The sequence below is a fragment of the Pantherophis guttatus genome, chromosome 9 (assembly GCF_059756535.1).
Source record: "Pantherophis guttatus breed Tessera chromosome 9, ASM5975653v1, whole genome shotgun sequence".
In the NCBI taxonomy this organism is placed as follows: Eukaryota; Metazoa; Chordata; class Lepidosauria; order Squamata; family Colubridae; genus Pantherophis; species Pantherophis guttatus.
In genome coordinates this window covers 15,364,647-15,383,980 of record NC_142071.1, presented here as the reverse complement: position 1 = coordinate 15,383,980, position 19,334 = coordinate 15,364,647, and the positions used below count along the sequence as shown (strand labels likewise).

The following is a 19,334-nucleotide window of genomic DNA, read 5'->3' as shown; positions in this document are numbered from 1 at the left end:
CGAAAGCCCCCCTGGTCATGGCCGTCAGATGGTCTTCCAGCGACAGCCGGGAATCCAGGAGGACACCCAAGTTGTGGGCCCTTTCAATGGGAGCAAGTACCTCCCCCCCATCAAAAGTGATGGGACCTCTAGAAACGAGGTGCCAGCATCCACAGCCACTCAGTCTTGGAGGGGTTGAGTCTGAGCCTGTTCCTACCCATCCAGGCCTGTACTGCCTCCAGGCATTGGGACATCATGGAAAGGGCATCCCCAGGGTGGTCCGGGGTGGAGATGTATAGCTGAGTATCATCAGCATATTGATGATACCTCACTCGGAAACCACGAATGATCTCACCCAGCGGCTTCATATAGATGTTAAAGAGTAGGGGGGAGAGAACTGACCCCTGAGGCACTCCACAGGTTAGGGCCCTCAGGGTGGACCTCTGCCCCCCCACCCATACAAACTGCGAGCGACCTGAGAGGTAGGAGGAGAACCACTGTAAGACAGTGCCTCCTACCTCCAAGTCACTGCAGTAAGATACCATGGTTGATGGTATCAAAAGCCGCTGAGAGGTCAAGTAGGACCAGGATGGAGGAACAACCTCCATCCCGGGCCCACCAGAGATCATTCACCAGAGCGACCAATGCCGTTTCTGTGCTGTGCCCACGCCGGAACCCTGATTGGTACAGGTCTAGGAACTCCATTTATGATAGTTGCAGCATCTCACGGTCACATGATTGCCATTTATCTACTCCATGGCCATCTTACAACTAGCAGTCAATGGAGACGGTAAAATCACAAATTGTAGTCACATGAAGTCTCACCTAATGACCATGCTGTTTAGCAACAGAGTGCCAGTTCCAATTGTGTTTGTTAAGCGAGGACTACCTATATTCATTAAGTCTGGTGTAAATCCATTGCTTTCCTCCATCTAAGAATCTTTAGATTTATATCTATACCACCTGCCCACCTAATAATGAATATTGTTTGAAGCCCACATTGTCAGCTTCGAACTGAACCTGGCCACAGCCCTCTTTCTGTTCCTCAGTTGCCACACAGAGGAGGAAAGGGTGGGAAAGGAGGTTGGAATGCATTACAGCTAAATTCTGGAGGAAGTTCGTAAAGTCAATTGGGTCTTCCCAGGGGCTTAGCTCAGCTTTTCATCTGAGTATTAATGGGGCAGCAGAATGTGCAAATGCAATGATAGAGCATTACTTGAGGTTTATGTAAACTACCAACAAACCAATTGGGCTGATCTGCTACTTTTCACTGAGGTAGCATACAGCAACACCATACATAGCAGCACAGGCTTCATGCCTTTCAAGGTGGCCACAGGGGTAGAATTTGTCCCAATGCCTGAGTTCCCTCAGGAGCCCCCTCCTTCAGTAAACTTGACTGAATGGGTAGACTCCCTGCAGAAGGCTTGGGGGAATGTGAAATGGGTGTTCGCCAAAGCCACCGAGATGCAAAAAGAGCAGGCAGATGAAAGGCGATCCCCTCATTTCATATAGGAGAGAAAGTTTACCTCTCCACCAAATACCTGAAACTAAAGCTGCCATGTAGAAAACTGGGCTCTAAGTTTATAGAATCCTTTCCCATCATAAAAAACATTAATCCAGTCATGGTAGAGCTGAAACTCCCATGCCTGTTGGGGAAAATAAACCCGGTTTTCTACAGTAGTCTATTGAAGCTGGTAATAGGTTCAGAGCTAAGGACAGTAGCTCGGGAAGCCCCAGGTCCCATCGCAGTGCAGTGCAGTGAAGTAAAAAGGATCCTAGACTGTACAAGGGGTGGTTACAGTGATTAGTACAGTGGAAAGGCTATCCTGTTTCAGAAGCCACTTGGTTGAAGAATCAGAACATAAGAGCAGAAAGGCTGGTCAGAAAATTCCATGAGAAAAATCCTCAGATGTCAAAAGGGCAGCCAGATGGTGGCAGGGGTGGCTAAGAGAAAATTAACTTTCTGCATTTGGTATTTTCCAGATAGTCCTCACTAACTGGGTGGGGGTGGGGGTGGGGGGTTAGGGTCATTAAGTTTGGTGTAAATCCATTGCTTTCCTCCATCTAAGAATCCTTAGATTTATATCTATACCACCTGCCCACCTAATAATGAATATTGTTTGAAGTCCACATTGTCAACTTTGAACTGAACCTGGCCACACCCATCTTTCTGTTCCTCAGTTGCCACACAGAGGGGGAGGGGGGGGAAGGAGGTTGGATTACATTACTAGACACAACAAAGGGTTTTCTCATGAGAACCAAGGTCATCTCTACTGACAACAGAAGGTTGTGGAAGGAGTGCCTGAAGAGCCTGCCAATTAACCCAATTAGCAAAGGTGACCTGTGACATTTCGGGATGGGGTAATTTCCTAGTTTAATTAAATTGAAACAGTGGGAAAGATTTAGATTTGATTTTCCATTGAAGCTGTGCTGATATGATGTACTCATTAAAGAAGATCTTTGAAAAGGAGCCAAGTCTCAGAGTTCTGATTTGCTTGAGTTGGTTAGTTGGAGCCTTGACACATACTACTTCAAGAGCCTCAGTGAAATGAGATGACATTTTTGTGATTTGCACTACAAGGTGGATGATATCCAAAGGAATTTTCCATAGGAAAAGGTCCTTAAAATAAGCAAAACAAGAGGACCCAATTTATCCCTGGCAGAAACACAAGGGGGTTTAACCAAGTGGTAAAGATGCCTTTTTTCCAGATGGACGCTGTTAATCTAGCTGATGGACTTCGCATCCCATTAAAGTGCTACACCACTGTGTTTATTTTTTTTCGGGATTAAGTGTCAGGTATGTGATGACAGCTTCCAGGGTAAATGGAAGCTTTCTCTTTTTTCCTCTGTCTAAAACTCAGAAGAATAGTCTGAGCTTGTTTTGTCATGTTTTGATTGCCTGAATGGACCATGTACACTGTGCAGAGGGCACTTAGCTGGGTACTAAACAAACAGCCTAATATGTCACATCAAGTGAGGCAACAGGTAACACATTAAATGGGACCCACAATCCTCCCAGCTGCTGCCCTGGTGTATTTCCTCACTTTAAGTCTTAATTTTTTGCCAAAGTACCAATTAATGAGGACTGCCCACAGGGTCTGTCCTGCCGCCATCTGATGTCAGTTCCTTGGAGAGACAAAGAGCAGCTGGCTCTTCATTAAAGGGACAGAGCAGAACAAACATTTATTCTTGCCCCATGCTTTCCCCAAGGGGACTGATGGGGCCAAGCTGGCAGATGCAAGGCAGGGAACACTGTTGAAGGAAGTGTGCCGAGGGAGGAGATGTGCTGCGGAGGATTTTCATGTCAAAGAGGAATTTGTAGAAGAGGAGAGTTACATCCCCTATCCTCTGATCAAGAAGAACATGTTTCTAATCTAATCACAGTCCAGCAGGAAGGGAAGAGCAGAGCAGAGGGTAAGAAATTAAAAGGTCTGAAGCTAATTCAAATGATGCTACCTTTATCTCATCATTCCAATATCAGCTAAAACTTTAACCATAGATGGAAAACGAACCTTCAAAATAACACTGGAAAAAACTAGCATCAGTCTTAAAGTATTTTGCACTGTGTACAAGTGCAGTCTTGATTTTGCCTCCTGATTATCAACTAGGAAGATCAGGAGATTCCAAGTGAACAACAATCTTTGATGTAGTCATTGTTTCCATGGATATTCCATCCATCTCTCCAGAAGAAATCATTGATGTTTACCGAGACGGCCCTGAGTTTAAATACGGTGATGGCTCAGTGGCCCCACATTTCTGCAGAGTAATTTGCAAAAATGAGACCAGCAAAAGGAAATTCATTCATACTATCAACTCAATTGCAAGAAGCAATTCAAACTATAAGAAACTTTGCTCAAGGCCAGACCTATCTACACTTCAAAGAATCCGCTCCCATGAACTACATGCTGAACTCAAAATACGCCAAAACCCGGGGAGAAACTGACTTATACATTGATTATCGTGCCGACTGTCTTAAAAGTAAGAACAATGGCCCACACCCCAATAACTAACTTCCTCAAAATCCACCGCCACAGACCTTAAATGCAAACTACTTAATTCACGAAGCCTTGTAAAGAAAATACCAGAATTCCTCCTCTACTAAATATGACTATATTCAACATTATATTTGTATGTGAGACGTGGCTGAATTCATCACTACCAGACTCCATTACCACAGTAAGAGACTATCATGTGTACAGGTCCAACCATGAAATCCGCAGGGTGGGTGGTGTTGCTATCTTTTATAAAAGATCCCTAAATCTAAAAAATATTCAAGTTACACAGGAGTTAGCTCTTCCTGAGACCATTGTACGCGACCTTTCCCTTAACACCACAATTTGCTTCATACTCTGTTACAGAGCCCCTGATTACGACTTTGTACATGTGAACAAACTAATATCACTATTAACATGGGCAGTCTCCTGCCCACACCCTCTTATCTTTCTTGGTGACCTAAATCTACCTCTATTAATTGGACCCTAAACGAATGTACAACTGAACCCATACATGCAACCCTGTACAATGCTGTAACTAATCTGGGACTAAATCAACTAGTAACTAATAACACTAGACTCAACAACTGCCTTGATCTCATCTTCTGCAACAATTTAAATTCAATTTATGGACTACAAATAAAAGAACCCTTTTCCAACAGTGACCATAGCATGATAGACTTTTATCTCAATTTATGACCTCACATAGACAATCATAATGACGGAATACTGAAGTATAACTTTAGAAAAGCCAACTATGATCTCATAACTGATGACCTTTCATCTCTTGATTGGCAAACTCTATTCACTGGCTGCATCACTGCCGAAGACCGTTATAACATTTTTTTTGCAAGAAGTCAAAAGAATCATCTAACTATACATACCACTAATAACCCCCAAAACCATGAAAAATAAATTACCCATAACAATAAGGAAGCTTCAGACAAAAAAAAAAAACCCTCTTTGGCGCAAAACCAAAACTGCCTATGTAGCTAACTTCAAAAGTCGCTACAAAACCGTATGCCAACAGATAAAAGCAGAATGCATCAGTTATCACAGCAAACAAGAGGAAAACCTAATACGCACTAAATCCTTAAGCAATCCTATTGCTTAACGCATTGTAAGCCGCCCTGAGTCTCCGGAGAAGGGCGGCATATAAATCAAATAAAAAAAAATCCACCCAGACCTTCTACAATTTTGTAAACAACAAACTTAAAGACTCAAGATCCATCCCACCACTAAAAGGGCCAAATGGGAAAGATTGTAATGATGAAACCGTTAAGGCCAACCACTTCAATGCATTCTTCAGTTCAGTCTTTGTAAATGGCTCATGCCATTGCTACTCACAACGATCTACTACATGTCGATTTCATAGAAAATGCCGTTGAAAAGGCACTACGCAACCTGAAACCATCTCTATCTGGTTGATGGCCCTGATGGATTATGTGCTTACTTCCTAAAGAAGCTCTCAACTACTCTTCTCTCGGAACAAAATACCTTATGCCACCAGATTCGAAATTTTGGTCTTAGACAACTTAGAACTTTGCCGTCTTCGGTCTGACCTGAGGATAGTACATAAAATCATCTGCTACAATGTCCTACCAGCAAATGAATACTTCAGCTTCAATCAAAACAATACAAGAGCACACAATAGATATAAACTCATGGTAAACTAATCCAAACTAGACTGCAGAAAATAGGACTTCAGTAACAGCCTGGAATGCACTACCTGACTGTGGTTTCTTCCCCAAATCCCCAAAACTTTAACCTTAGACTGTCTACTGTAGACCTCACCCCATTCCTAAGAGGTCTGTAAGGGGTGTGCATAAGCGCACCAGCATGCCTACCATCCCTGTCCTAATGTTTTTTTTTATTCATATCCTTTTCATGTGTTTATAATTACGTTTACATTTGTATCTGTCATAAAATACATGCTTGATGAAGTAAATAAATAAATAAATAAAATAAATATGGAACTCTCAGTTCAAGGCAATTGCTTTCTCTGATACTGAAGCCATGAAAGCATAAAGGCAGTAAAGGCAAGCCTTCTGAGAGGGGAGTTACTAGTCAATTTCACCCTTAGGTCTACTAGATTATACTACAGATAGTCCTCCACTTACAACCATTCATTTATTGACCATTTGAAATTATAACGGCACTGAAAACAGTGATTTATGACTGTTTTCTCACTTACGGCCATTGTGGCATCCCCACAGTCACATGATCAAAATTCAGACACTTGGCAACTGGTGTGTGTTTATGATGGTTGTACTGTCCCAGGCAGGGGTGGGTTCTACTTACCTTTACTACTGGTTCGCATCGTGCCCACGCACACGCAGAAGCTTCTGTGTATGCGCAGATCACCTATGATGACGTCTGAATCAGTGGGCAGAGCCTCCTGCCAGTTTTACTACTGGTTCTTGCCAACTAGTCTGAAATGGGGGCAACCCACCATGGTCCCAGGGCTGGGTGATCGTCTTTTGCAACCTTCTGACAAGCAAAGTCAATGGGGAAGCCAGATTCACTTAACAACCATGTCACTAACTTAATGACAGATTCATTTAACAACTGTGGCAAGAAAGGATGTAAAATGGGGGCAAAACTCGCTCAAATGACTCACTTAGCAACAGAAATTTTGGGTTCACTTATGATCGTAAGTCGACAACTACTTGTACACATTTAAAGGGTTACAAAAAAGGGAAGTTGGATGACAGAATTATCACCAAACAGAAAAGCTCAGATCCATTTTGGGAATAAGTAACATAAAGCTTGGTTATGTGAAAGTGTCCCCAATCAGTCTTGAAATCTGGAAGAAACTGCTTCCGATAGCTCTGAACACCTCTAAACCTTTTGGATCTCATTGTGATCATTTATTCCCTGCTGAAATGCTGCCAGTGGAGGAAAAAGGATCTGCTACTTCTCAAGAATTTAGACTTTCTTTAGACCTATATAGACCTGTCCTCCCTCTCCACCTATATCATCTCCTAGGCCAGGGGTCCCCAACCTGTGGGCCACTACCAGACAACTGGGACCTACTTATGCTCGTGTCACAGGTTGTAAGGTCCTGCCTCTACTCCCCGGACTCTTGAGACAGCAGCATTTCAAAAGGAACCTTTTATTGAAGGGAGTGATTGCAAGACAAAAGCAAAGCAGGGTCTGAGTCCCCCCGAAGCAATTCCGTTAGGATAAAGTGGTTAGAAACCCCTCCTCTCAGTTTGATGTTGAATGAGCCAATCTACAGGTGTGAAGATGTTGTGGAAACATCTGAGAAAGAGATAGGGATTTTTTCCGATGTGTTTCTTCTGGGAGGCTTCCAAACTGAAAGAAAACAGATGGCCCTCCCTCCTTATACACTCCCCAAGGTAAATCAAAGCACAGGGCAGAATAGGTGACAGGGTAAAAGTTATAAACTAGGGAATTACAGGATACATAGGAATGAGAGCAATACATGAGTAAAAGGATCCGGGGTACCCTCTCCACTTGAATGGCAGTATCATGAGAGGGATCTGACACAGGTGCTCGCGGCCCACAAGTACGAGTGCTCATGGGCCCATTCATACAAGCATCGTGGGTACTCATGGCCCCACTCGTGTAACGGTTGCTCACCAACTACCAAATGGGAGAAGTAAATGCAAGCCATTCTCCTGCTTTAGTGAGAGAGCAAGAATGTCTTGCTTGCCCTAAATGTCTATGGAGAGTCTTAGTCATCCAGGTCATGGTTGTCCCAAAAGTGCTTTTTCAAGAGGCAACTGGACTTTGTTTTTCCTGGAGGACGTTTCGCTTCTCATTCAAGAAGCTTTTTCAGCTCTTGCTTGACTAGTCACTTAGTGACACTCAAGGGCTGATACTCAGGTGAATTAAAATGTAGCTTAAGAAATTAGGTGTTCAGCCATCAATAAAAAGAAATGCAAGGCTTGGTTTCTTAGATATGCTGGTTAGAATTAGTGAGAATTGAATTCCAACACACTGACGAGCATAGGATGAAATTGATCTGAATCACACCTCCATTTAGATATTGAATGGATCCCTGAAGGAGATACTGGAGGTTTTGTTCATTTGCTTGTTTGTTTAAATAATGAAATTAGTTTGATTCATCCAGGGATTATCTCCCTGTCCAGAGGTCAAATACTGTTGTTACCTCTGTTCTCCAAAGATTCTTCAGTCTGGTTTGAAAAAAGCAAAAAAATCAAGAAGAGAAATTGGGTCGTCCATCCCCCTCAATCATATTATTGAGGCAGCAATAGCCCAACGTGGTAGCAAGAAATCAATGGGCAAAGGTTTCCCAACATTCTTGAAACAGAGTTTGCTCATTTATCCCATAAGGGTTTCACAGGTAGCAGATGGGCTCCTTCTTGTTTTGTTTAGTGTGAAGTTCCTTTTTGTGCTGAGTGATTAAATGGAGGAGCCTGTATGTGTAGGCATAAGGCAGCATCTGCCATAAATCAGGAATCTGAGCAACTAAAGTATGGGAGAGGAAGGGGAAGGAGAAGGAGGAGATATCTAAAGCTCTTGTCACTTTCAGTCTTATTATAAGAGCTTGCTAGACTCATACTGTACTTTCCCTTGCCAAAGCCATAATGTCTTGCTAGGTTTCCTTTTCCCATGGGAGATCACACTTAATGTGTTAGTTCCTGTTTCTTCATGGCTTCCTTGTCCTTCATGCTGTCATGTGGACATTGAGGTAATTAGGAAAACAGATTATCCTGATTTATAAGCATAGGGTCTATTCCAATTCAATGGACAGAACACAAGACCTTTCCAACAGCTTGACTCAGATTTTTACAAATTTATTTATACATAAAAAACATAGAGTCCATTTACATTGCTCACCAGAAATTACACTTTAATACATGAAAAACCAGCAAGAGTTATACTGAAGAAAAGACAATGTGATGGGAAGAACAGTACTGTGTACAGCCCAAATGATGACTTCTCCCACACACAGTGGGACAAGACAAGCAAGTGACATGCTGGCAATACATACCGTCATGAATCAAACACAATATTTGTGCAAAGGTAGCAATCATTGTCACATTAAATGGGGAGGGGGCCAAATGGTCTCATGAGATGGCCCCCCCAATGCTTCAGAGGACTGGAACAAAGTAATGGAAAGTCATGGTGAATTATTTGCCTTTAGTAGCATGTAACCTCCCATTGGACACCTGTGAAGTCCATGATCTATGGAAGGTCCATGGCCAATTTTGGAGCTTTCTGGACATCCTATTTGTCTGCCACTGGGCATCGTTGCCCACTTGCCACATTCAAGTAAATTATCTCTGCATATTTTGTTGCTTCTGTCCAGATCAGCGGTCCCCAACCTTTGCAGCTTGGCTGGGGTTGGGGGGAGAGGGTAACTGGGCCGTACAAAGAGTGGGCCAGTGCACATGTAGTTTGACTTACATGAACAGTGGCCTGGCGCGTGCAGCTTGACTTGTGCAAGTATTTTTTTAAAAAAGTTTTTTATTTTTCTCATAAACGTATCTTAAATGTATAATTTCTTATCTAACATACATACATTGACTTGTGCAAGTTGAGTTGCAGACACCAGGCCATTGCTCATGCGTCCTGGTTCTTAATAGGCCATGCAGCCCAGGGGTTAGGGACCTTTGGTCTAGATCAGTGGCCCCCAACCTTTTGGGCACCAGGGACCAGTTTTGTGGAGAGAGGTTTTTCCACATATTGGAGGAGGCATGATTTCATGTGCTGCCTCCATCCTGTGAATGGGGCTTCGCTTTTTTGCACAGCCCAGTTTCTGGCATGCCATAGACTGCTGGTCAACAGACTGGGAGTTGGGTACCCCTGGTCTAGATTATATAGGTCAGATCCAGACTGAGAAACAAGCAACTAGGCACAGTAAAATTGAGGAAGATGAAGGGGAGGTAGGTACACTCACATTAGAACCCACCACACAGGATAGAGCATATGCTTCATCAGCAAACATTGGATTCAATTCCTGATATCTTCCATGTTGAAAAAAGAGCAGTCTGGCTAAATTAAATATATTAGACCACATATTAGACAGCAAGCCACAATATGGCTTGTCCATTTTTTACAAACAGGTTGTATGAATCCAGCCGCTCTGATTTGTAACCACTACTGTGGTTACTCAACAAATCCTAGTCTTAGTATGGTATATGACCCAGCTCTTGCAACTGTCAACAAAGCATGTTTAAAATAAATTATGGTTTAGCAAAATTGTGTGAGCTTGGCCAATGAAATCTTTAGATGGATAAATGTAAGAAGAAATCCAGCAAGAGAGCTTATTTTGTGGTTGAGAAAGACAATGGATGGATGAATGGATAGATGGATAAGATTAGAGAGAGAGAGAAAGAACAACTGTGATTCATAGAAGTGCTAGAATGGAACATGGATTCCAAAGTCATTGCTGGAATAATCTGATTTTCACAGCTATCATTCCTTAGCCCCAACAAAATAAAAGAAAAATATCCAAGATCACCAAAGAGATTGCAACATGCTCTGGAAGTTATTCCAATGCCAGGAATCAATAATCTAGCTTCAAGTGAATATATATGGTCCCAAAGCTATACATAATACACTATCATTAGTGAAGCAGGAAAAGTTATTCAAGAAACAAGTTGATACTGCATCAATTTAGGGGAGTGATGACATGAGATCACTGGTTTGCTGACCAGATTCTGGAATCATTATATGACATCCAAAGAAAGCAGCTCAATTCTCCATGATGCAGAATGTGTTAGGTGATGTTTGTCTGAGTAATAATTAATTATACATCCAGAGGAAGCCAATGGCTAGGTAGAGATTTACCTCCTTTTTTGCATCTTTGTCCACTGCCATGTTGGTAGCAAATTTGTGGACCTGTTTTACTATCTGCCATGCTAATGCAAATGTGGGAAACTATCAAAATTCCAGTCTGGGACTTGGGACAAGAATGATGAAAAAGAAACTAGAGGATGGGATTTGTAGTTTGGAGGATAAGGAAAGGGTTCAGTTCTCTTTATAGTGGCCTCAGCAGATGGTACGTACAGAATTAGGGGTTCATGTGAAAATCTCAATGGTATGGAGTAGAGTTGAAAGACAATTCCACTCTACCTGGCCAATCACTTCCATATCATGTCAAGAAAAGATCATGGATATGTCCATGTATGTCTTCAGGGATTGAGTTTGCATATTATCCTGCATATTCTCCTATCTCATTGTATTAGCACCATGAAGCAAACAGAGATCTAGAATCTCTACCAGACATTAATTTTTAAAATTCTCATTCACTTGTCACATTTAGTGTCTATTAGCACCTTCTTTTCCACTTTCAAGGTCGAGGTTTACTAAGATACCTTTTTCAAAATCCAGGTTGCATTATATCTCAAGGTTTTGCACAGTTCATAACATCATAAACAGATTTGACAAATTCAATTTGCTAAGCCATCACCACATACATGTAACCAAGTTTAAAATTAACCAAGCATACTGTGCTGTGCAAATATAGCAATTAAATCTTTATCTGAATCAGTTAAAATCTTCTGGTTGGTTTATGATTTAGTGTATGGTACAAATCCAGTAAACTGATTAATTCAGTAAATATGTTTACTATGCTGTGTGAACTAGCCACTATTTTTAAGGATATGACCTATTATTAGAATGCCTCAAACTCAAGGTAAGTTCACACATCTGTTTTGTAGCAGTCTACAGAAGGTAAGAGGTGAACAGACAAACTGCTTTGACCCAATGAACCAGATTTTTTTTCTAGAAAAAGTGGTCACTGATGCAGAAAACACTTCTTGATAGACAAATATACAGTTGGCTGGTCTGGTGAGGACTAGGTGACCTAATTTCATGCCAGTGATGGGAAACATAAATGTGATTTCTCACAATTTGGGTAGCTCTACTTTATTTTGGGTCAGCAAGTCATCCAGACAATTGAATGTCTACCTATATCCAAGGATTATCGGTTATATTTCCCCTAACATGTTTGTCTATAGTTATCCATGGTTTATTGTCTTAGAACTCAAGTACTCCTCCATATCATGTAATAAGACCATTTGAAGAAGTTCTGCTCCTAACATTGGTTTGCACCAGGACAATCAGAGGTGGGCCCCTTCTCATAGATGCCAGTCCTGAAAATGTATGGCTGATCTCATCTTCTCCAATGAGAATTGAAGACACGCCAAAGGAATTATAGATCTCAATTGCTCAATTATAGGTCTCAGTCTGTTCAAGCAGTTTTGAAAATATGAATCTTGTTTCAAGTTTTGCTTTGTTTAGTGTCTTTTAGATGTATTGATAGCAGTCTTAGATTGAAACTGTTTTAAGGATATGGGGTGGGAATTGTACATTGCTCTAGAATGCTTCACAAGGAAGAACAATCCAAAAATAAGTCACTGTCCCAATTTACTGAGTATTCACAATCCACTATAGTGTTGAATAATGACAGTTTAGCTCTACATACTAGGCTAGGCTAAAATGTGACAGGCAAATTTATACTATTTATTGGGTCATACAAGCTGACATATTAAGGTCTGTCTTGTTTAGAGATAAGTAATTCTTCACAAAAAGGAAAATCCAGTGTAGAAATGAATGTTATGTAGCTGCAGTCCATACAGCTCCCCACCTTTTTTTGCAAATCCTACTAAATAACCCACACCCTTCCTTAATAAAGATGTATACCCTGCTTTACAACTTAATAAAGATTAAGAGACAATACAGTATGTTCCCCAAATAGAGGATTCTAATGAATCTTGATACCAGGTTAGCAGAAATTTCTTGGGGTTTGACTTGGGGTCTGGAGAAACAAAGATTTGAGTTTGTTGACAGAATTTGAAGACAGAGACAGATTAACAGAGTTGGAAGGGACCTTATAGCTTATCTAGTTCAACCCCCCCCCTCAAGCAGGAGACCCTACACCCTTTCTGACAAATGGCAGTCCAATCTTTTCTTGAAAGTCTCAAGTGATGAAACTCCCACAACTTCCAAAGGCAAGCTGTTCCATTGGTTGATTGTTCTCACTGTCAGAAAGTTCCTCCTCATTTCTAGGTTGAATCTCTCCTTGGTCAGTTTCCATCCATTATTCCTTGTCTGGTCTTCAGGTGCTTTGGAAAACAGCTTGATCCCCTCCTCTCTGTGGCAGCCCTTCAAGTATTGGAAGACGGCTATCATGTCTCCCCTGGTCCTTCTCTTCACTAGACTAGCCATGTAACCGTTCTTCATGTTCTAGTCTCCAGTCCCCTAATCACCCTAGTTGCTCTCCTCTGCACTTTTTCTAGAGTCTCAACATCTTTTTTATAGTGTGGTGACCAAAACTGGATGCAGTATTCTAGGTGTGGTCTTAATAGGGCTTTATAGAGTGGTATTAGTACCTCACTTGATCTTGATGGTATCCCTCTGTTAATGCAATTTAGGATTGCATTGGCTCTTTTGACTGCCGCTGCACTGCTGGCTCATATTTAGCTGGTTGTCCACTAAGACTCCAAGATCCCTCTCACAGTCACTGCTATTAAGCCTGATTTTCCATAGTTTATATGTGTGCTTTTGGTTTTTCTTACCTATGTGTAGGACTTTACTTTTCTCTACATTGAATTTCATTTTGTTAAATAGGGCCCAGTGTTCAAGTCTGTCAAGATCCATCTGGATCGTGAGCCTATCTTCTAGAGTGTTAGCTATTCCTGCTATTTTAGTATCATCTGCAAATTTGGTGAGTTCCCCTTCTATTCCCTCATTTAAGTTGTTTATGAAGATATTGAAGAGTACTGGGCCTAAGGTGGAACCTTGTGGCACCCCACTGCTTACTTCTCTCTGTGTAGACTTAGACCCATTAAGGACTACTCATTGAGTATGGTTTGTCAGCTAGTTCAGAATTCATCTGGTGGTGAATCTATCTATCCCACTTTTTTCTAACTTACGAAGAAGTAGGTTGTCATCTACTTTGTTGAATGCCTTGCTGAATTCTAACTATATTATGTCTACAGTATTTTGCTGGTCTACTAATTTCATCACTATGTTGAAGAATGAACTAAGATTGGTTTGGCATGATCTGTTTTTAACAAACCTGTGCTGATTGTTAGTTATTACTTTACTTGTTTCTAGGTGTAAACGTTATTGGCTACATGGAGATTTTCTAAAATTTGGATCTGTGCTAAGGACTTTAGTATATGTTTACTGACAAAATCAGACTGGTGGGCAGGGCACCAATTAACACTTTTTCTTACAATTAAAAGTGATATCCAATTTTTCTTCACTATCCCCAAACAGTTCACCACAGAAGGAGGGGGGACCTTTCACCCAATAGATTATTTTTGGAAACAACAACTTTTAATTGTGCCTGCCAACAGCTGGGTTCCTGCCCCAATGTAAAATGAATGAAAGAGCAAACAGAATGGAAGAGAAGAACTTTTATCAGCTCAGCAGGAAAATGACTGCTATCATACAGACTCCCTCCCATTCAGAGATAATGAACTCCCTGGGCACCACTGGGTGTTTCATCAGGGACTGGGCTGGTGTTTAAAACTGCAATTAACAATGCAAATTTTGCTAATCAGGAGCATATGTGCACAAACCCAATTAGCTGATTGGCAGGCAGGGGGTGACAAATGCTGTTAAGACTTAATATGCAGTGACACAAGAGTGTTTCGTAGTTTGTAGCTATATAGAGAAACAGGATTGTTAGCTGCTCGGGCAAGTCCCAGGGATGCTGGGTTGCATGCAGGACAAAAGATTTGCAAAAACAAATGCAAGATGCAATATGTGTATTCTCTCTGATGCAATGGAAGAAAGTCATACATTTTGACATTTTGGAAATTCTCCAACATTTTGGAACTTTGAGCTTCTCAACGTTCAAAAGGTGCTGAGAACAAAGTGAAAAATGCTTTGGGCCTCGTTTACCCAATAATGTTAGTTAAGGCAAGATTTTGAGAATGTGAGAACCTCCCGAATATGGATAGGATTTGGGTGCTGCTGTTTGCGTCATATAAAGTTCTCCTATCTCACAGAAACAGTTGAAAAAAATTGGGTAGTCAACCAATGTTTTGAAATCACGACAAAAAAGAATGCTTATTGGGTTTCCTCACTAGACTGACACAGGAAGTTAGATCCACCAAGCTAAACCCCACAAAATTCTGTATTTCTCTCAAGGACTGCATTTCAAAGAGATGTCTATAAATCCTACCATAAGATAGGATTTTGAAGCTTGAGAGTTTCTGCATGAAAAGCATCTGTTCTGCCAATGGATTATAACCTTTGAAATGTGGCTTTGAAGTATATCTTTTTTCCGGAATAAAAGAACTCAACCATGCATCTTTTCAAGTAGCAGTAAAAAAGCTATTGCTATTTAAGTTCTAAACTCTGTTAATTTCTCTCTGTTTGAAGCCAGATTTTCTTTACCCTTTTTGCATTTCTATTTTTGATATGGCATTTTATTGTATAAGATGTTTCATGGCAGGTTTCTCTAAAGGTCACAAGGAATGTTGTGGAACAGCATGACATGGTGGTGAGATGGTCAATTTCTGATGTCACATTAGCATTTAAAACTGCTACAATGTGGGAGCGGGGTTGTATTATTATTATAATACTAACAAGGTACTTTTTTGTGTCAGGTGCCAAAATAATTTGGCTGCCCTTTAGTAGCTACTTTGACACAAGTCCTTTGCTGTTCTGCTTTCTTAAGCTGTCATTGGCAAGGCATAGGATGGTAGCCATATTTTCAATCTCTTTTAGACCAAATACTGTGAAGACCTTTATTAACTCTACAAGGAACATTTCGCTTCAGTGGAAAGGAGAAGGTCAAAGCTACCTAAATGGAAATCAGGTGTCAAGAAAAGTATTTTTCAATATTCTCTTCCTGGCTATTTTGTTTTGGGTTGAAGGTGAGGGAGGTAGTCTAAGTATCCAAAAATACTGAACATGGAGTCAAATAAATACTTGCTTATTATGGTTTATTATGTATGGTAGCAGTTTCAAAATTGATAGGGAACAGGACCTTGTTTCTGGTCCCCTCTTTAAAACTTCTGGAAGTAAGAATGAAACTTTTCTGTTTAGTAAGGCAGTCTATTCATATATTATTGTTTTATGGTAGTTATAACAATTGTACTGATGTTTCTTCTTTTAACCATTTCTCTTCAGTTCTCTTAATCCTTCAATATAGTAGGAATTGATACAGTTTCCCCAAAAATACGACCTACCCTGAAAACAAGCCCTAGCCTAATTTTCACACCTGTGCCTAATATAAGCCCTACTCCAAAAATAAACCCTAGTTAAGCCCCGCCCACCTTCTGGTTGTATGAGGTGGGGCAAAATGTAGGTGTAAAAAATCAAGCTAGGGTGGGGGTGGGGGTGATGGAGCTGCTCTACATGCTCTGCACACCTTAGGACTGCCGCAGTCAGGCCTCCCATGCCCCAACACCTGTCACACCATTGCCTGATGGTCAGATGTCACATGGCACATCATACTGGGGCTGCTGCTCATGCAAGACAATGGCACAATGCACCCTGCAACCTCCTGCCGCGAGTGGTGGCACTACACGATGAGCCATGGAGCATTTGGCTGCAAGTGGCCACAGAAGTCCGGCAGTGGCACAAAAGGGGTCAGGATATGGGAGTAATGGCTGCAGTGGTCCTAAGGTAAGCGGGTAAAACATCCCCTGAAAATAAGATTTGGTGCTTATTTTGGGTCTGAAAAGAAAATAAGACCGGGTCTTATTTTCGGGGAAATATGGTATTTGAAAATTGTTTACTAATGGGTTTACTGTTGTTTTTGGCTACTTTGAACTGGTGTTGATTTTTTACAAGATTTATGTTTTAAGTAAATAAAGTTAGATGCCTGTCAATACAGTATATTCCTTGGTTCCATCCAAGCTCTTTGCATGACCTCATTTACTTTTTTTTTAAAAAAATTAATTTTTAAAACACGGAATGGAAGCTAGCATGTTTTTAAAGAAAGCATCACTTTGAGGCAAACCTATATTTCCAGTTACTGTATATCTATAGACACAATGGGCTCAGAAGAGCCAATATGTTTTTTTCTCCAGGTCAAAATAGGAAATGTGGAAAAATAAATGCCAGATATTTGCAAAACAATAATACATACATACAAATATTCACATTTTAAATAAACAACTCTGAACATTCCTGTTCAAAAACACAAGAGCATTTCAAAATCCAATTCCCATCTCTATTATAGACACGTGCACTCACACAATAAATAAAAATATACCTCTCCCATACTTCAGCTTGTTCAGAAAGGGAGGCAAACGCTAAAAGAAGGGTAAAGGATGAGGAAGATCCAGTGGCTGACTGACAAATTATGGCTTCCGGGACTCTAGAATATTAGCCCATCATTTCTGATGGAGGCAGGTCCTTTGCAGACAAATGATGGAGCAATGCTACTATCGTTCCATCTGATGCTTAAATATTCCAGTAGAACACATCATGTTCTGCAAACATGGAATGACTGGTTACCCTTGAGAACCATGATGACCAACTCTTGATGGATGTGCAAGTCACTCTTCCTTAACTAAAAGTTTAATGGGTGTGCTTTTCCCCAGAGTCCTCTCACGGGGGAATTAAGAGGGTCTTAGAATACAAGCAAGTCTTATCTCATATTATTAATGGCTCAGAGGTTCTTGTATCTTTTCTACCAAAGCTGCTCCTATGTTGGATCACGCTGTGACAGAAAAAGTCAGTTGGGAATTCTTCTCTTCCCTTTTCTCAATGGGTTGCCCTACAACAGCAGTCAGGTACACCTGGATAAAGAAGTTGGGGGTGGAAATGCATGGACAATGGCTGGTGACTTGTTTTGGCCAGACAAGAACCTCCATTAAAAGCGCTCTGTGAAGTTACACATAACCCCAAGTGAGATCTTTCTGCAGTGGGCAGCAAAACACAGCACCATTCAGGTTCAGATTTCAGTGGCAATAATGTCCTCATAAGGGATATCAGTTCCATGGAGATCAAGATCTAAAGGGTCTTTACCATCCTCCCCAGCAGCCAGCTGCTGAAGCATCTTCTCCAGGTTTTGGTTTCTTTTGTACATATGAAGGTAGCTTTGCTGCAGCTGCTTCTGGTACTGGATTACTTTCTCTTTCTCCTCCTTCCAGGTTTGTCGTTCCTGCTGAAAGCTGACTGTGATCTGCTTGTTGCTGTCCTGTTCCTCCTGCAGTTCTTTTTTTAGCTTCTCTATTTCCCTCCACAGGACTTGGGCATCCTCCACCATGCTTTCCTCCAGGCCCATGGAAACCACACCACATTTCATCTCCTCCCTGAGGATGGTCAGTTCAGTTCTCAACTCTGCAATCTCCTGTTCCAGCAAGTTCACTTTCTCCCTTAGTAGCTCTGACTCATTCTTCTTGTGTTGGAGTTCATTCTCACATACCTCTAGTTCCATGGCTTTGGCATGCAACGAATCCTCCAAATCCTGAATTTTAATCTCCAACAGTTCCATCTTGGCCCGGAGGTCCTTCAGCTGAGCTTTCAGATTGAGGACCTCATTGGTCTTGCTGTTCAGCTCTGTCTGGGATTCTTTCAGTTGCTGTTTCAGGAGAGAGATCTCACCAGACTTCTGACAAACCTGTAAGAAAACATAAGACTAGAATCAGGATCATATTCAGATATCCACCTGCCAGAGATCTAGATTGTATTGCAATTCAGTCTGCTGCACATAGGAAAATGGGTGATGCTAAGTATGGAGTATTTTTATTTCAGGTCAAAAATTGCATCTCTTCATGGATCAACTATGAAGATGAAGCTAGTGGAAGGCATGGCCCTAATGAAAGATAAAAGGCCCTCTTCTCTCTTTGCAGGCAGCTGGGGGAACAATCTCATTGCATGAGAAGGTCTCTAAAATCAGAGACACAAACATAGGTTGCTCATGCTGGACAAAAACATTCAAAGGAAACTTTCTATTTGTTGCACTTTTGTCTAAAATACCACTGCAGGGAACATATGGCAATTCAAAGGGTGTGACATCTCTGCTTTACGAATTCCATCTAGCATCACCAACATACGTCCTGCTTTTCTACTAAAACATTTTTAGATTGGTATTAATTTGACTAAGGGAGCATGATGGGTTGGAATTTAAAGACACTGAGCTTGTCAGCTTTCCAGCTGACAGCCTGGGTTTGAGACCCAAGCACCACACGACTGGGTGAGCTCCCATCCTTGCCCCAACTCCTGTCCACCTAGCAGTTTGAAAGCATGCAAATACGAGTATCTAAGTAGGTATCACTTTGGTGGGAAGGTTCTGACTATATGCCTTGGTGTATAGTCATATTGGCCACATGACCACAGAAATGTCTTTGGACAATGCTGGCTCCCTCAGCTAAGAAATGAAGATGAGTACTGCCTCCAGAGTTGGACATGACCAGACAGAGAAAACATTTACCTTTATCTTTAATTTTG

The 19,334-nt window shown here is 41.3% G+C and overlaps 1 protein-coding gene across 2 annotated transcripts in view; it reads right to left on the bottom strand.

Moving 5' to 3' along the window:
- Window positions 1-8,742: 8,742 nt before the first annotated feature.
- Window positions 8,743-19,334, bottom strand: part of LZTS1 (leucine zipper tumor suppressor 1) — a 102,405-nt gene continuing 91,813 nt past the window's right edge. For both annotated transcript variants that reach the window (XM_034436905.3, XM_087875831.1), the window contains exon 4: window positions 8,743-18,504. In XM_034436905.3, coding sequence (XP_034292796.1) covers window positions 17,836-18,504 — 669 coding nt within the window. In that variant the 3' untranslated portion in view covers window positions 8,743-17,835. The remainder of the gene's footprint in view (window positions 18,505-19,334) is intronic.